This window comes from Alligator mississippiensis, chromosome 3 (assembly GCF_030867095.1).
Source record: "Alligator mississippiensis isolate rAllMis1 chromosome 3, rAllMis1, whole genome shotgun sequence".
NCBI classification, from domain to species: Eukaryota; Metazoa; Chordata; order Crocodylia; family Alligatoridae; genus Alligator; species Alligator mississippiensis.
Window position 1 is genome coordinate 108287746 of NC_081826.1, and position 17626 is coordinate 108305371.

Sequence of the window (17626 nt, forward strand, 5' to 3'; positions counted from 1 at the left end):
GAGCTTGCTCTGCCTTTGCATTTGGGTGACGTAAGTGGCAACTTTTTTCTGAGTTATTAGGGAAAAATATTGTGGCTTGAACAGGAATAGGAAGAAAAATAAAAAGCTTCCTGTTTTAGCCCTGGCTTCCACTGGTACTAAGCAAGCTATCCAAACCATTCTTTGCAATGGAAATCTGTCTTCCTGGGAGGAATCTTATTAGACATTGTACCAAACATGAGAATCACAGGATAACCTTGTTCTACAATATTTCCATCTTCTTTTACAGACTTTCCTAGTACTTGCCATATTTTGCATGTCATTTACTGCCTTCGTAGTATCTGTGCCTTTAGATCAAGTATTTCAACATATCGAGGAATATCAAAATGAATATGTAGAGGTAGGTCAATTGCTGCAAAATGTAAGAACATGTGTGTCTTAAATGAATGTCTAACAATTGGTTGTTCTCAAAAAAGGTTAGACTTACAAAAATAAAATGGATAAATTAATAATCAGAGTATACTTGCTATTTTCCTTTTGGTAGTAATATTCTTTGTTATTCTTTTTATTAAAAAGACTACAAGGAATTATTTTTGTATAATATTATTGCATATTTTCATTTGTAGACTCTATTTTCTGTGTCTTTCTGATATAAACTTCACCTTTATAAAAGTGCAACACACAGGAAATTGTTTTTATTTAACAGTACAGAGAGATGACAAAGGGTTAAATATTTTCCACAGCATTTTTTGCCTGGGTTAAGTCTGCAAGGCTTTTCTTGAGGGTGCTCAGAATCTGAGACTACAGAAAATTTTCCAGAATGTGTCTGTTGCCGAACTGTTATGGTAAGTGTGTGCTCTGAAATGCAAGCTTTAATGTATATATTCTAGCACAGCTGAGAAGAAAAATTTGAAAGCATAAGCTGAGGCCAAAAGGCTGAAATGTTTTTCTGACTGCAGGCCTCCTGAAACAATGCCACTGATGTGGGAATTGTCCCATTCATCTCCAATCATTACCCCTGAAACCTAAAGATGACATTCTATGTTGACATTGTTACCTAGCCTGTTGTTAATGATTTTAGCAGAAACATTCAGCTAATGGGCTTATAGTATAACTCCAAGCTGCTTCATTTCTCTTCACTCTTACAAAATGACTCTCTGTCCTCTACACAGCTGCCCAAACCTATAGTTCCCGTAATGACCTCTGCTATCCAGTTTTACAGCCTGAGTACAATAAAGCTGCACAGCCTTAGTAACGGGAATGTGGGGACTATATAAAATAAATGGATTGCAATATCAGAATTAATAACACAGAAGCCATTATGGGTTGTATGAATTTACATATTTAATTTATTAAAAAGCTCAATTTAAAAATATTTAAATGAGGCTGCCATTAATTTTCAGTCTAAATGTTAAAATGGCCTCATAGGACTATAGGGTTGAAGCCTCTCTCTTGCCCCTGTTCCCATTAAGTGTGAATATTAGGCTTTCCATTGATTTTAATAGGGAAACTCATAAAATAACACAATATGAATTAGAGTGGCAGACCCAGGCCACTTCTTCAACAGATCTTCAGTAATAAGGGTGATGAGGGGAAAACTAAACTCACATTGACCCTGTACAATCTCATCCACTGTTTCAAAATTATGTCTTTGATGTGATGACACATGGGCAAGCCCATACATGGAATGGGTAGGAATTTTATACACAAGCAATTCTGTTAAGGAGGCACAAGAAACAACAGAATACAACTCAATTTCTCTCAATAATATTGCCTTTACAGGGTAATGCTAGGTTGAAAACAGACATTACCTTTGTGCTGCCATATTTTTTTTTTATGGAGGCACAAAGCCCAAGAAAACAAACGTCTATGTCCTTTGTCACACCACAAATGGCCAAAACTGTGGCCGTGAGAAGAGATGGTATAAATTTGTGTTCCTTTTTTGTGGCAGTTATCTGTTGCTTTATGGAGGAAAGCGCAGGCAGCCTGGAGCTGCCCACACTTTTAAGGTGCTCCCAGGACCTGATCCTGTGTACTCAAGGTATTCTCTGAAGCCCCAGTATGCATCTGCAAATGATGTCAGGCACTCCTGGGGGTCTTCAGGGACCCTCTAGAGGGATTCCCCAGACATGATTATCTTACTGCTGTGCCTGAGTTGAGCACGGTCTGCAATTGTGGAATGAAGAAACCCCACGGGAGTTTCTCTTGCTGAACCTGAGGAATCACCCTGCAGGGGGTTCCTGGGGTATGCTTTCAAGCTGCTGCACCCCAAGTCAGAGCACAGCACCTGGGGTCATTGTCCCACAGGAGCAGGAGGGGCCTGACCCTTCAGGACAACAATGATGTCTGTTTTTGCCGATCAATTGGATCCACTGTGCCAGGATGCATCTCGGCACAACTGATGCTGCTCCTAAAATGATGTCTGTTTCACCTTTAGCGAAAAGCAGCAGAAGCTTATTTTTGTCACTGTCAACAAATGTGGCATGAAGCAGATCTCCTAAGTCGCATGTTGCCACTTTGTATATCTTAAATTTCAGTTTCTGAATTAAATAAGATCCCAATGCAGCAAGGGGAAAAATGGCTCCTGCATCCACACAGAGTTTGGTGCAGGATTGGCCTGCTTTCAAAAGCCCTGTTTTTTAAAATAAAGCAGGTGGAAGGCTCCATGTTCAGAGAAGAACAATTTCATATAGAAACTGACTTGCAATGTTCTTCTTGTACAGAGACTTAAAGACTGGGTGGCTATAGAAAGTGACTCTAGTGACCCTCTAAAGAGACCACTGGTGATAAACATGATGCATTTAGCAGCAGAGACCATAAGGACATTAGGTGGAATGGTGGAAATGGTGGATCTGGGCATGCAAGAGGTATTGTATTTTTTCTGTTTCTTCAGAATATAAAACTATCTATAGTATGGTCTTGTATACTGCTATAAGCAAGTTATCTACATGCTACACAAAATTAAGAAGCATGCCCTGTAAAACAAGGTAATACTGTAAGTAGGGTTTTCTTCCTTTGTCTTTTCTACCAGTAAATAAGATGACATTTAGAAAGGTAGCAGCCTCATTTATATACAGAGGAACAATCGGAGTAGTCCTGGTGGGTTAAGGATTCAGAAATTCAGTGGCCGTTGTCAACTTAAAAATTAGATTTATGAAGTGGATGGACTAATTACTAGTTATAAGGATTCTTCCCACTCATTCCTTGGGCCCAGAAAAGGGATGCCAGGAGACCATATAACACAGCGGTTCTCAACTATTTTTGTACCAGAATGTAACAGGCTCGCCTTTTAGGGTCAGGTCTCAATGCTGGTCACCCGCCTGTTCAGGGCTAAACCCCAGCCTTGCTTGCTTAAATATAATTGCTGTTTCTAAGGTGGGAGGCTGCCCATTGCTTGCCGTCCTGATGCCAAGGGCCTTACATGTGCCCCTTTATATGTGCCCCATGCCTCGCAGATGTTTCTTGGCCTAGCACCTGGCCTCCCTTCTGGTACGCACACCAGGCCTTCCATACCCAGCCTAGCACCCCGCCTCCAACCTGAGGCACACACCAGGCCTTCATATATGTGGCCTAGCACCCAACCTCCAGTTGGGTGGCACACATCGGCCTTCCATCTTTTATCTAGTATTCTATATTGGCATATCCAGTAGGCCTGTGTGAAGTGGCTAGTATTCACTTCAGATTTGGATTCGGCCAATTTGGGGGACAGTGATTCAATTGGGTCATTCGAATCACTGTCCTGAATAGATTTGGCCAAATCTGATTTGGAGATTCGGTTGCTACCAAATCAGCCGAATCACACAGGCCACATCCCCCACCCAGTCGCAGCTCTTTCAAAAATGAAAGCCCTGACTCACCAGGCACTGCAGGTTCCCTGCCCCATAGGACCCATTTGTAAACACTGATGACCAGTCAACCCGGTAAATAGACAAAGTATAAAACAGCCCCTAGTCTGTGGGGAAAAGGGTGGGGGTGTGGGGTGGGGGTGGGGTGTGGGTGGGGAATTGGGGCCCCTAAGATTGATGAGTTCCTTGAAGGCTGGAACTCTGCCAGCCTGCAAGGGAAAACCCACAGTTTCCCACATTTTTCTCTTTTAAAGAAGAATACATTTTTAAAGTTTGCTCACAACTCTTTCATATATTCTTGTGACCCACTTTTGGGTTGCAACCCAGGGGTTGAGAAAAGCTGGTATAACAGATTTACTTTTCCTGATTCCTGAGGGCTAGATGTAGGAGAACGTAGGTGCAAGTGCCAGCTTCTATCTCCAGCCACTTGAACTCCCAGGACTCCTTGCTCTCAAACCAAGGCAGTGTACTCACCAGTTGTGTTGGCTTTCATATTATATGACCAGTGTCAGATCATCGTCTTGCAACAAAATGATTTGCATGCTCCTAAGACCCTTTTCTTTTCTGCAGTTTGTTTTGAAAAAAATCACTCCAATTTATATGATAAAGTACATTTTATTTTAGCTACCCAATGGACATAAAATCTCTTTAGCACCAGTTATTCTTGCGAGCATTGGAAATGACCCCAAAAAATCTACTGTTTGTTTCTATGGGCATTTGGATGTGCAGCCTGCAAAAATTGAGGATGGATGGTTAACCGACCCATATATATTAACAGAAAAAAACAGTAAGTACTTGGGCTGCTTGAAGAATACGCAACAAAGAGACAGCTTCAGCATTTGGCCTATTGCAGCAACAGTTGAACACTTTATGTATTAAGGCAGCTTCCCTATCTGTGAAAGAATAAAAAAGGGAAATCCATTCAAGTTAACATAGAAGCAAATAGCTTGTTTAGGTAAAAGAGAAACCCTTCTATGATCTGCATGCCTTGTCTGTAAAACACTCCCATATTAAAAGCTTATAACTTTTCTTATATACGAAACAAAAATTTATCAAAAATAGTTGCATAGAAGATCCTGGTCCAAATTTAGGTTGTATATATTGCATTTATATTTGTCACAGATATGAGAGGTTAACTGGCCCTAAATTTACTATGGTCAGTGGGATCCTAAGTCCCCTAGCTTCTTAGGGGAATTTTACCCCTAAAGCTACAGTAAGAGAGAGTGTCCTGCTCCTTGGTTGGTATGTATAGTAGGGTAGGGAGAGTGGGAGGAGGAAAATTGATGCTCGCTTCCTTTCCCTTAGTTTCTGGAAATCAAGCATCCCCAACAGTAAAGGGCAAGGCCACAGGAGCGGTTGAAACAGGGCAACTGCAAAGCCTGCTCAGAGGCGGCAAACAGGAGAAGCCCCTAGACAGGTCAGGGAACATAGGAATTACTAAACCTTTACCTGAAGAGCATTCTCAACCAAAGGGGAGAAGTATTCCAGCGGGGAAAGCCTGTGTTACAGAGAGTCCCAGGAGAACACAGAGATGGTCCAGGCTCCTTAAGGTTCCCACTGGGAAACAGAACCCCTGGGAAGGGAAGGCCCTATTTGGAAACACTAAGATGGGGCTGGAACAGCTCAGGTTGTTTATAACCTCAGGGGATGAGTCACTTGATGTTAACTCAGTCCAGGTGTCTTCCCTCAATACAGGAAAGATGAGCTACAGCTGGGGACCAGAAACAAGCATTGATAGGCTGAAAGTGCAGGACAGAGAGCCCAAAAGGACACAAGCAGTAGTGAGAGGAAAAACCCTGCACTGGAGAGCAATGGAGGCCAGGGATGAGGAATACCTTAGCCCATATTTTTCTATTTTTGTTTCTAATGGACTGCAGATGCTTCCTGGGAGTCATCCAGGAAGGTACCAAGACCTGCTCCTAGCTGTGATGCCTTAACAGCAGGAGCCTGTACTTAAACCCAGAGGACTGTGGTGGGGGTACTGGGGTTGGAGGAGCCCCCTGTAAGGCTTGTGAGACTCTGTTACAGGTCATAACTGATTATTTGAAATATTGGACACAGCCCTGATGGTAGAGCCAGTTTTTCCTTCTCTGGGAGAGAATTCTCCAATTATTACTATCAAGTCATGGCAGGCGAGTGCCCCGAGGAGGAAGCGTACTGTTTAAGGGTGTGCGGCACTAGCCAAGCCATATACAAAAGGACTCATCCGCAGTGTGGAGTTTTCAGGGTGTGTATCCGGAGTCGCCTGGAGACCTTGAAAGACCCATTCCTGCATGATCCCAGTCTTTGATCAAAGTTGAGCCTAAATGAAAGGGTGGGGCTTATTGGAAGAAAAGAGGTTGAACAGCCAAGCAGCCACAACTAGTGAGACCCTGATGACCAAAGGGCAGCAAACAGGGAGTTTTGTCTTTGTGTAGAAGTTCATAGGAAGGATGGTAAGTAAAGCAGCAGCAGAGAAATCTGAAAAATAGTGGAGATAACAAGCAGGGCTTGAGGGAGAAATAGTTCATTATCCTTAGGTTGGTACCTGAAGACTGCTCTATATACATGAGGAGTCACCTGACACACTCATGGAAGAGAAAACGCAACAACGTGGGATGCAGCTAGAAAGAATGCTGGAGTGCAGATGTGGTGTTGAGGCTCTGATGGAGAAGAGAAAAGAAGATGTGTATATAGCTGAACAAATTGAAGACACTTGCTGAACAAGAAGACCTGGCTGGCAGACCCCTCAAGGAGGGTGAACCATGGAAGTATGTAGCCATGACATCAAATCAGAGGAAGAAATGGTCAAATGGAGGAGAAATAGAGAGGAGGAACAGGTTTCTGAACTAAAAAACAAAGAACAGAACCAGGCAGAAACAGAAGATGGACTAGCAAGGAAGAAGAGATCTACTGTTAACTTCAGAAGAAGAAAAGAAGAGATAACAGAACCAGGAGGTTGAGGAGGAATGAGGACAATATAGTGATGACTGAAAAGCAGCTATGCTCTACTGGCAGAAGTCAGAGTGGAAGGGAAAGGATTGGAGATTCTAGCCAACTCCCAGAAGAGAGGGGTGTATTTGGTTGAGTACCCAATATTAAGAGCAGATGACAGGCTATGAGGGTGCTTAAGCATTGGAATAGGCTACCTAGAAAAGTTGTGGAATCTCCATCTCTGAGAATTTTCAAGAGCAGATTAGACAACCACTTGAATGGGATAGTTTATTCAGGGATGACCTTGCCTTGAACAGGTGGCTGGACTAGATAATTTCATGAGGTCCCTTCCAGATCTACTTTCCTATGACCCTACAAGTCTCTCACAGTCAGAGTAGCAGGAGCATTCTGGGGCAGGATACAGATTTCAGCCATTTATACTTTTGAACCTCCCTCGTTTCAAAGGTTTGTTTTTTGATGAGTGATTTATGTGGGTAGATGTTCTGAGTCTGTGACAACTTCTGGGCTGGGCAAAATAACAGCACAAAATAGTATTTCATAGATTTAATAGATTTTAAGGGTCAGAAGGGACTTATTCGATCATCAAGTCTGACCCCCTGCTGTGGGCAGGAAAAAGTACTGGGTTCAGATGACCCCAGCCAGGTGCTTGTCCAATATCCTCTTAAATACCTCCAAGGAAGGGGACAGCACCACCTCCCTTCAAAGTGTAGTCCGTATTTTGGCAACCCTCACAGTAAAGAATTTTTTCCTGATGTCCAGTCTAAATTTGCTCTCCTTCAGTTTGTGGCCACTGTTTCTAGTTACCCTGATGGATGCCCTGGTAAACATTGATCCCCTATTTCCTGCTGTCCCCCCCATGAGTTTGTAGACAGCCACTAGATCACCTCTCAGCCTTCTCTTGCGAAAGCTGAAGAGATTCAGGTCTCTCAATGAGTCCTTGTAGGGTTTGTCCTGTAGGCCTTTCACCAGATGGGTGGCCCTCCTCTGAACCCTTTCCAGGTTATCTACATTCTTCCTGAAGTGCGGCGCCCAAAACTGGATGCAGTACTCCAGCTATGGTCTGGCCAATGCCACATAGAGGGGAAGTATCACCTTCCAAGACCTGTTTGTGATGCACCTACTTATGCAAGAACATGGTGCAACACATGGCACTTATCTTTGTCGTTATTGTGCGGGCCGGGCCCTGCTCCCGCCGCCACGCGCGGGTTGGGAGGGGCGATCCGCGGCCCGTCTTTTGCGCACGCGGGCCGTGGCTAGCAGCCCGGGCACGCGGGGTTGGAGAGAGCCGGCGGTGACCTAGAATTAGTCACAAACACATAGTGGTTGATTGAAAAGATTGTTTACTTACACCCAAAGATGGTAGTGGTGTAGGCTGGACAGGTTTCCAGGCACAGCTCCCACTTAGATCCTCGCTAGAGGACCACGACAAATTCGATTGCTCCCATGGAGTTGTTTAGGCTCCGTGGGTCCGGTTTGGTTGGGTTCGAAAGGTTCCCCGGAGTTGAGGCTCTGCGGGTTCGAAGTTTACAGGAAAGGGATACGTCTGGGATTGCGATCGGTGACGGGGAGAGGCTAGAAGTGAAAGCTCCGCGGGTTTGGTTATTAAGCTTGAGAGAGGCGCGTTGGGTCCGCAAGGGTCCGCAGCGCTTGGAGATCTTTATACAGCACAAAGTCTCCTCCTCCTGGTGAGTTTTATCTCTCTTTCCAGTTTTTTCTCTCTCTCTCTCTCTTCCTCTCCCTCTCCGACTTGGGCGGAAACTACCCAAACCTTTTGTACGGCTAGCAAGCCAATAGCTAGCCGCCACGTGTGCCTACATTTGGAATTGGCCAATAATGTGGCGCGAATCCAAATACAAATGGCAGGAACTCCTTTGCAACGTGCATCACTAGTACGCAAAAGAAATGCACCCTGCAAAGAAGCTGTAATTTGGCGGGAAATCCCCCGTTGCACTAGAGTTCTCTCTCGCAGCAGAGAACTCTACCGTGCAAAGAAAGCTACAATCGGCAGGAAAATAATTTAGCGGTGCCGAAGCGCACACACAAACAAAAACCACAACTTTGGGTTGTGACATCCCCCCTTGCTGAGAGCATAGCTAAATTATGCCATACTCTTCTAGCAATCCAGAATTTTGTCGTGAGTCGTCAAACGAGTAGATAAGCAAACAAACAAATAAACAAACATAAAATTCGCTGCCCTGGGATTAAGTTACATAACAATCAAGAAATAATAATCAACACAAACACATAATCTGATTCATAACAAAATTGCACTATCAGGGTTTCAGTGGGCGTCGTGCCGGGGTCATACGTCTCCTCACTTTTCTCAGTGATGTCATCCCTTTCAGGGCTTCTCCTTTGCCACGCACTCTGAATCCCAGATCTGTAAACAGAAAACTCTCAAAAATAGATTAATAATCTTATTCAACAAACTCAAACAATTTTCATGGCTCAATTAGATGAAATCATCAAAGATTCATCATCTGGTTCTTCTAAATAACGGAAACCTAACTCATAAGCTAACTGCCATTGGCCTGCGTCCCCTAAAATCCGAAGCTGCTGTTTATTAAGTCCGGAACGCTGTAGGAGAAATCCAAACATGTATCGCTCCTCTAGGGTTCTCGGTGGCAGTGGTGGGAGATCGGATCCACGTCGTCTGGTGCCTTGAGGCCTGGTCGGGTGTTGACAGTCCCGATCAAGAGACAATCTTGGCTCCATCAGGATATGCAGTCTTGGCGACTGACAAAGAAGATTACTCATTAATCACGTTTAAATTCCATGGCCATAAGATCTAGCCATGAAATTATAGCTTCATCAGGTTCCATCTCTGATTCCTTGTATAGCTGCTGTAATTCTGTCCAAGCACAAATGCGACTGGTGACGACATCTCGCTCATCAGTTGCTTGGTTGACCGTGGCTGTAGGGCAAGCTGTTCTTTCGGGAGTTGATGTTGTCAAAGGCTGAACTGCTGCCACAGGGGTTACTGCTGCTGTTATTGCTTCAGGCAGGAGGGGCGGGTGCACTCCTCCGCTTGACTCTCTCCTTCGTCGGCAGGAAGGCGTGGTGGGCAGAGACGTCGCCACGTCGCTAGGCAGGGTTGCCGGCGACGACGCTGCGTCGATGGGCGGAGTCGTTGACCGAACTCTCGCGGGTTCGTTAGAAGCTCCACCCTTCTTTTCCGGTTCTGCCATGCGGTCTCCCTCTTGCTCGGCGCCATCTTGGACTGGCGTTTCAGGCTCCTTTTTCTCAGCCGCTTCTTTGACCGATCGGATCGCCATCTGCAGCTGGGTTTTCAAACTTAAGTTTTTCTGCATTAAATCCATTACAGTACGAAAAGTTGCACTACCTTCTCCCCCTTTGTCGTACTGCAAGGCCACTCTTTCATCTGCTGCACATTCCTTCATCTCCAGATCTTCGCGGAGCTCGGATGGAAGCTCGCGACCCCGTAATCTAGCCATTACCATACACAGGGAGAACCGGCCGATTGGCTCCGGTTCTTCACTCTCCTGAGCACATCGTAGGCATCGGGCACACTCCCGGGTGAAAGTTGGGTTCGTTTCGCCCGCCGGGTTGGGTCCGGTGAGGGACACAGTATCGAGGGGCCTAAACAGGACCCGCTCATCTCTCATTATAAACCCGAATGCCGCAGGGAGCAAGTACACTTCCCTTTCTCTCGGGGCTCCGTCTTCGGAAATTCCCTCTTCTCCCATTAGCGACAGACGTCCGCTCACAAATCTTTCACCTGTTCTGCCCGCCTGGTGGTAAGCGATATGCACCTCCAGATCCTCAAAGCTTTTCACTTGGCATTGGTTATCGCGCCAAGGGCAATTCTGAACCAACTCTAGCTCTAGCGTGTTCTGTCCTGATCCCATCCTCGTCACCATGTGCGGGCCGGGCCCCACTCCCGCCACTGCGCGCGGGTCGGGAGGGGCGATCCGCGGCCCGTCTTTCGCGCACGCAGGCTGTGGCCAGCAGCCCAGGCACGCGGGGTTGGAGAGAGCCGGCGGCGACCTAGAATTAGTCACAAACGCATAGTGGTTGATTGAAAAGATTGTTTACTTACACCCAAAGATGGTAGTGGTGTAGGCTGGACAGGTTTCCAGGCACATCTCCCGCTTAGATCCTCGCTAGAGGACCACGACAAATTCGATTGCTCCCATGGAGTTGTTTAGGCTCCGTGGGTCTGGTTTGGTTGGGTTCAAAAGGTTCCCCGGAGTTGAGGCTCTGTGGGTTCGAAGTTTACAGGAAAGGGATACGTCTGGGATTGCGATCGGCGATGGGGAGAGGCTAGAAGCGAAAGCTCCACGGGTTCAGTTATTAAACTTGAAAGAGGTGCGTTGGGTCCGCAAGGGTCCGCAGCGCTTGGAGATCTTTACACAGCACAAAGTCTCCTCCTCCTGGCGAGTTCTATCTTTCTTTCCAGTTTTCTCTCTCTCTCTCTCTCTCCCTCTCCCTCTCCGACTTGGGCGGAAACTACCCAAGCCTTCTGTACGGCTAGCAAGCCAATAGCTAGCCGCCACGTGTGCCTACATTTGCAATTGGCCAATAATGTGGCGCGAATCCAAATACAAATGGCAGGAACTCCTTTGCAACGTGCATCACTAGTACGCAAAAGAAATGCACCCTGCAAAGAAGCTGTAATTTGGCGGGAAATCCCCCGTTGCACCAGAGTTCTCTCTCGCAGCAGAGAACTCTACCGTGCAAAGAAAGCTACAATCGGCGGGAAAATAATTTAGCGGTGCCGAAGCGCACACACAAACAAAAACCACAACTTGGGGTTGTGACAGTTATTTTGTTATTTATATTAGTACACTTACACTTATATTGTTTTTGCTATATTACTTTTTGTCAGTGTGTGAAAGACAGCATTAGGAAAAAGCATTCTTTGGCCTCTTCTGCTCAGCTTATTATACATTTTCTTCTACTCACTTATTATAGTGTAACAAAGAACATTTATTGGAAGCAAGTGTACAAAGGGAGTAATCCCCAACAGTGAACACTAAATAGGTATATGTGGACTTTATCATATTAAAATTAAAAATCCAGATACTGGAATTTGTAAAGGCCAAGAGTGAGTGATGGAGTTATATTTAATACATCAGGACCAAACAGTCCTGACTGAGGTTCCTTTTTCCTGTGGCACATGTAGAACGCAGATCTACAGGCACAACATGTTAAAACACTGCCTTAAAGGTATGTGAGATGGCAATAAAAAAGGTGGATATAGTATGAATTCAATTATGATTTTCTCTTCATAAATAGTTTAAAATATAATTAACTTTAAAAATTGATTCCCTAGGAGTTAGTTATTTATTGCATCCCAGTTATTTCTGTATCCAATGTAGTCAGTTGTTAAATACATGAATGCAGGGTTTTACAAACTTTTTAAATAAGTGTACCCCTGGCGGCCAGACGAGGTGCGGGGGGGGGGGGGGGTGCAGCTGGATGCAGAGCAGAGGCAGCGTGGGGTGGTGGATGGCAGCGGTGCATGAAATTTTTCTCCCCACCCCCTGAGTCCAAATGGCTGGGCAGTGTCTGTGCGGCCCACAGAGGGGCGCTGCTGGCCTTGCCCTGCCCTGGCCCTGCTCCTGGGAGGAGGCAGCACAGGGTGGTGGGTGGCAGTGCTCCGTCCCCGCCTGCCCACGTGTACCCCCCTAGAGCCTTCCCAAGTACCCCCTGCATTAATGGTTTTCCTATATGTGCCCTTGCAGAAGTCTGCATGTGTTCTGAAAGCCAAACAGGATTCTTTTGACTTGGGCAATGTACTATGTATCTGTGCAGCCCCAAGGCCCGCACTGTCTAATAGGAATTGTCTTTATTACATCTAATTTAATTCCATTTTATTTCCAGGCAGTCTCTATGGCCGAGGTACATCTGATGACAAAGGACAAGTTCTGGCTGTACTAAATGCAATTGAAGCACTTCAGGTACATGATGTGACATTTCCCTTCTCTCTTCGATAAATTCATTATTTTTAACCACATAACCAGTTGCTTAGGATTGTTTGGAACATTTTCTGACAGGAACTTCCGGTTAATGTTAAGTTTCTGCTTGAAGGCATGGAAGAAGTAGGATCCCAAGGGTTACCTGCACTACTTGAGCAACAAAACACAACATTTTTTTCTGATGTGGATTACATTGTGGTCACTGACACCCCTTGGCTCAGGAGCAAACCTGGTATTACATACGGAACAAGAGGAAACAGCTACTTCTTTCTTGAGGTATAGTATGTAAACAGGTTTGGGGTTTTTTTTTTACTTGACTACTGAATATTAGCTGATTGTCATAAAGAAGCTTCATATGAATTTAGGTTCATGAAGTAATAGCCCTAGAAAATATAGGCAGGCAAGGTTCTTTTATTTGACCAACTAAATATTTAATGTAAATATGTAAATATTTAGTTGGTCTGATAAAAGATATCACATCTACCCAAAGAACCTTGCCTACCTATGTCCTTAGACCAATATGGCTACAGCCAGCAACCCTAGAAAATACAGACATCTTTAAAGTCATAGATTTGTATGATGATTATACCATGTTCCTTCCTTTGTGTTTGGAAGGAACTTAAATGCTGAATTGAAAGAATTGCTGCTTTTTAATACTGCCACATAGAAATAACAATAATAAGACAGGTCACATGTAACTGCTTTATGTGTCAAATTATACTCTCAGTAATACCAGTGCAAACTTGCCTAAATTTAACTGGGGAGACAATATCTGCCTTTATTCTCAAAGGACTTTACAAGCATGGGCTAATTAATTAAGGATTTCTTGTATGCTCAATTCTTGTAGGAATTTATCTGGGATCATGAGATACAAGTGATTTGGATTGATCACTGGTAAGGTTAATTGTTTGTTGAGGTAAAACAGACAAAAAATAACAGTCTGATAATGTGGAAAAGGTGAAAGGCATAAATTATTAATTTAAAGAAAATAAAGGAAAAACACGTTATATTATTTTAATCCAAGTACCTTTTATTTTGCATAAAATATTACTTTAATATCAAGAAAAGTTTTCTCCCTCAGCTTCTGCCAAGGCAGTTGGAACACTAATACTGTGCAGATACTTCACAGCATGTCAGCTTCCTAGCTATGTAAATGCCAGACTTTTTTTTTTTTAGTAAAGCAAAGGCGATATCACAGAACGTCAGAGCCAGCCCCTCTACTGACTGCTGGCAGGACAAGAAAAATTGCACTGAGCACGTAACTGTTGTGCTGAACATTTCCTCTTGATTATCTAAAAAAATGTTTTGATTAAAGATGTGTGAACTGCCATTAAATGTTAAAATATCTGTCTCCCTTTCTAATATAAAGAGGTTTCTAGCTCAATTCCTCAAAACTGTCAAACTATTCTGTCATTGTTGGAAGAAGGAAATGGATACTGTTCTTTTTCTTAATTGTAAATTGTATGCATGGTATTTAAAGACAGGTGCATTTGTACATAAGCTATTTTTCCTGAGTGATAAACATGAACATCTCATAAACACAACAATGCGATCTGAATTGTAGAGACATGTTTGAAATATCTTGGAACAGAGCTACCATAGATTTTAATTACTTTTTATTGATTTCAGTGGAAAACTTTGGCAGGCTCACCTCTGTTTTTTCAAAGGAAAAATTAAAGTGTGTTAATCTACCCTGGTTCTGTAGATGAGATGTGCTAGCCGAGATTTGCACTCAGGAGGCTTTGGAGGAATAATACAGGAAGCAATGAATGACTTAATATTTCTGTTAAGTAAGTACCATTTCAGTCTATCTTATATGAAATGTTATGTTCCATGTCTGTCTCGTTCCATTTCAAAGCATGTCAGATATTGCCCTTGCTTTCACGAACTAATTTAAGGTACAAAAACGTAAAACACACAAGTTAAATGTAGTGATCTCAGTCCTGACATTACCAGACAAAATTCGTATTCTTTCTGATTGGATTTTTTTTTTACTAAGGCCTGAGGATTCTGGTTTAAAATCACTGAAAAATCGGATTGGAAGCAACCTCAGGAAGTTATCTAGTCCAAAGCTCTGGTCAAGGCAGACTCACTCTCATCTAAACCATTCCAGACAAATAGTAGGCAAATTTTCAAATTTCATTTAGGGATACAGTTTCATTATATAAAACCAGATTAATTTAAATTAGACTGCTTCCTTCATTAGACTGTGTACTTCATTTAAATTAGACTATTTAATATACTCACAAAAAAGAACTGCTCAGTGAGTGAAGGTAGCAGAATTTTATTTTATATTTATTTTAAAGCAACACAGTCTGTGTTTAGTTTATTTGTTAACACGACAGTCCCAGTATTATTTGATTCATGTGCTGCATGTTGAATCAGAATATGACAGAACTGTTTGTTAATCTAAGCTAGTTATGCTGAACCAAGATGCTGTGGCACTCTGGGGTGCCTTGAGATCCTTCCAAGGGTGCCACGTAATGTTAGCACTGTTAGGTGTGAAAACCTGATACAAAAGATAAACCCAGAGATTTCAATTAGGCATCCTTCATCTTCCCAGCAAAAATATTAAAAATAAAAAGGAGAGAGAGAGAAAAAGAAAGTTAGCCATAGACAGTTACCTGGCACCGATATTTTTTGCCCAGACAGTTATTATTTGCAAAGTTGTAAGCAACTGGAAACGGAGTCTCCTAATGTGGGGGTGGTGCAGGCACCTACCCTGGAGATCTTCAAAAGGAGACTGGATGCACACCTTGCTGGGGTTATTTGACCCCAGAAGTCTTTCCTGCCAAAAGCAGGGGGGCTGGACCCAATGATCTCACGAGGTCCTTTCCAGCCCTAAACTTCTGTGAATCCATAGTGTAGTATTAAAAACATTTTGACCTGTTGTGGTCTTTCTGAGTGTTTTGCAGCAGAAACATTGCTCTATTCTTTTTCTCTTGTCAAAAAATTAGTAAAAGCTAAGTGCTGGCATTATCCAAGGGATGCCTTGAGTCCAGTGAGGGGTGCCTCAAGTCTAAAATGGTTGGGAACCAATGAACTAAACCAGTTAAATCACCAGAGAGGTACAGCAGCTTCATCTGTCACTCTAGCTATGGGCACACTAACTGACTTGGTGCCTCCTTCAAACTCCTCCCTCAGCAACTTGTGCTGTATCAAGTTCCATGTAGGGTGCTACACAGGGCATTATTTCAGTGTTCTTACAGCATGTGGAATCAATTACATTAACGTAGTGTTAGGGTTGATGTTTTAATTTTAAAAATATTATCATTTGTAGTGAGTATGTCCTTGCTGAAAGATACTGGATGTTCTTGATTTCTATCTAGTAGGACTAGATATCAAAATAAGTGTGAAAGTTGCTTTTGTTTTAGTAAACACAGATTTAGACCAAAGCTCATAAAAAAACACATTCATCTCAAAAGACTGCTCACTAAAAATTGGTAAAGAGGATTCTGATTAAATTAACGGAAAATCAGTAAAGGAGACATGGGTTCCTCAAAACAGGAAACCAATGAAGTGAGAACACATTATACCAATAATACCATAAGACTATGAAAGTCTGAGGAGATCACTTATCTCAGAGTTACCTAGGTTATAGTCTGTTAGTGTGTAATATATAAAATTAGGCTTACTCAGATTGCTTTGATTTTTTTTTCATGTATTCAGCTACTGTTTCTTGCACTGAAACATACTTTGACCCATGTTATTTAGTCATCTCAGGGTGTGTTATTTAGATTTGCTACAAAAAGTTGTAGAAATGTCAAGCTGAGAAGTCAGGAAGGATGTTGCTGTGTGGAAGTGTCCAGCACTATTTATCTGAAGTAAAAACTCTTAACTGTATATACCTAATTTCGTCTTTCAGTCTCATCTCCAAATGACATCTTCAATGTGCCTATCACTTTACTATGTAAGTGCCGGTATCTGTAAAGTATCTGCAAAAGTGTATACGTGTTTCTCTCCTGAGATTGTCCCCATTAAGTGATTTAGACCAAAATAGACATACACTCACCTCTAGTTATTTCAATATAATTATAAGCTTAATTAAGAAAACAATGTTAGTTTTCAAAAGTGAAGTATAGTTATTTTGTTTTTCTCCAGTGGTTTTTCTAAGAGCCTCAGGATAATTGACATCCATCCATCCCTGTCTGAGTGCACTTTCTCTCTCTCTCTCGCTGTCTTTCTCTCTCTCGCTGTCTTTTCTCATAAGTCTATCTTTTGGAGACTTTTCCTCCAAAAAGCAAATTCCCCTGAAATGTCAACAGTGTTTTTCCCATAAGGAAGGGTCACAAGTTACTTTCTCCAAGGTAACAGTGTGGTACCTATCCAATCTTTACTGTCCCAAAAAGACAACAATTATTTTTTTGACTCAGATTTCTAGCTGGTAGGTGTCAGTGCTTTGAGCTATTAGATGGCATCCTATGGTGGTAAAAATTACATAAATATTTAAACTAGGCTTAGAAAATGAAAACTAAAGAGCTGCTATGAGTGCTTCCTTAGTAATAGTATATCATGATCCCCATGTCTGAAATATTTCAAATAGTCTCTCATTTGTACTTTTCAGAAACATGACTTCAGGATACCTATATGTTTTTATTCAGCTTAATGAATTAATATCACTCTCCCCTTCATACCTGCTGCTAGAGTTACCAGGGTCTCCGGCTACCCCTATTCCTTCAAGCTTCTACTTCCTGCTCCTGCCCCTGGAGGCAGAGAGCATGGAACCTGAGGCGTGCTGGCCTCCAGGCTGTGCAGCCCCTGACCACACAGAAGTTGAACACCTCTAACTTAATAAATACATTATAAATGGTTCTCGTTAAATACTACAGTTATATGTTACAGTGGGTGTGTCTACCTGAGATGTATTACTGTGCAGTTGCCTAGTTTACTGTTCAGTAAGTATGCACATCTACACATGCACATGCT

General features: G+C 43.0%; 2 protein-coding genes across 3 annotated transcripts in view; both read left to right on the forward strand.

Annotated features, from left to right (window-relative positions):
• Nucleotides 1-12718, forward strand: LOC132249178 (beta-Ala-His dipeptidase-like). Its single transcript, XM_059723518.1, has 4 exons — nt 1-379; nt 2703-2846; nt 4449-4611; nt 12606-12718. Exons 1-4 carry the CDS (start codon nt 296-298, stop codon nt 12716-12718), a joined length of 504 nt encoding a protein of 167 aa, XP_059579501.1. The 5' UTR covers nt 1-295.
• The window catches only part of LOC102560010 (cytosolic non-specific dipeptidase), a 17588-nt gene continuing 12565 nt past the window's right edge, over nt 12604-17626 (forward strand). Inside the window, exons 1-3 of one of the 2 annotated variants that reach the window (XM_059724281.1) lie at nt 12604-12682; nt 12813-12976; nt 14406-14490. In XM_059724281.1, coding sequence (XP_059580264.1) covers nt 12815-12976; nt 14406-14490 — 247 coding nt within the window. In that variant the 5' untranslated portion in view covers nt 12604-12682; nt 12813-12814. Of the gene's footprint in view, nt 12683-12812; nt 12977-14329; nt 14491-17626 lie in introns of those variants that run through there. The other variant, XM_059724282.1, reaches the window with a different exon arrangement.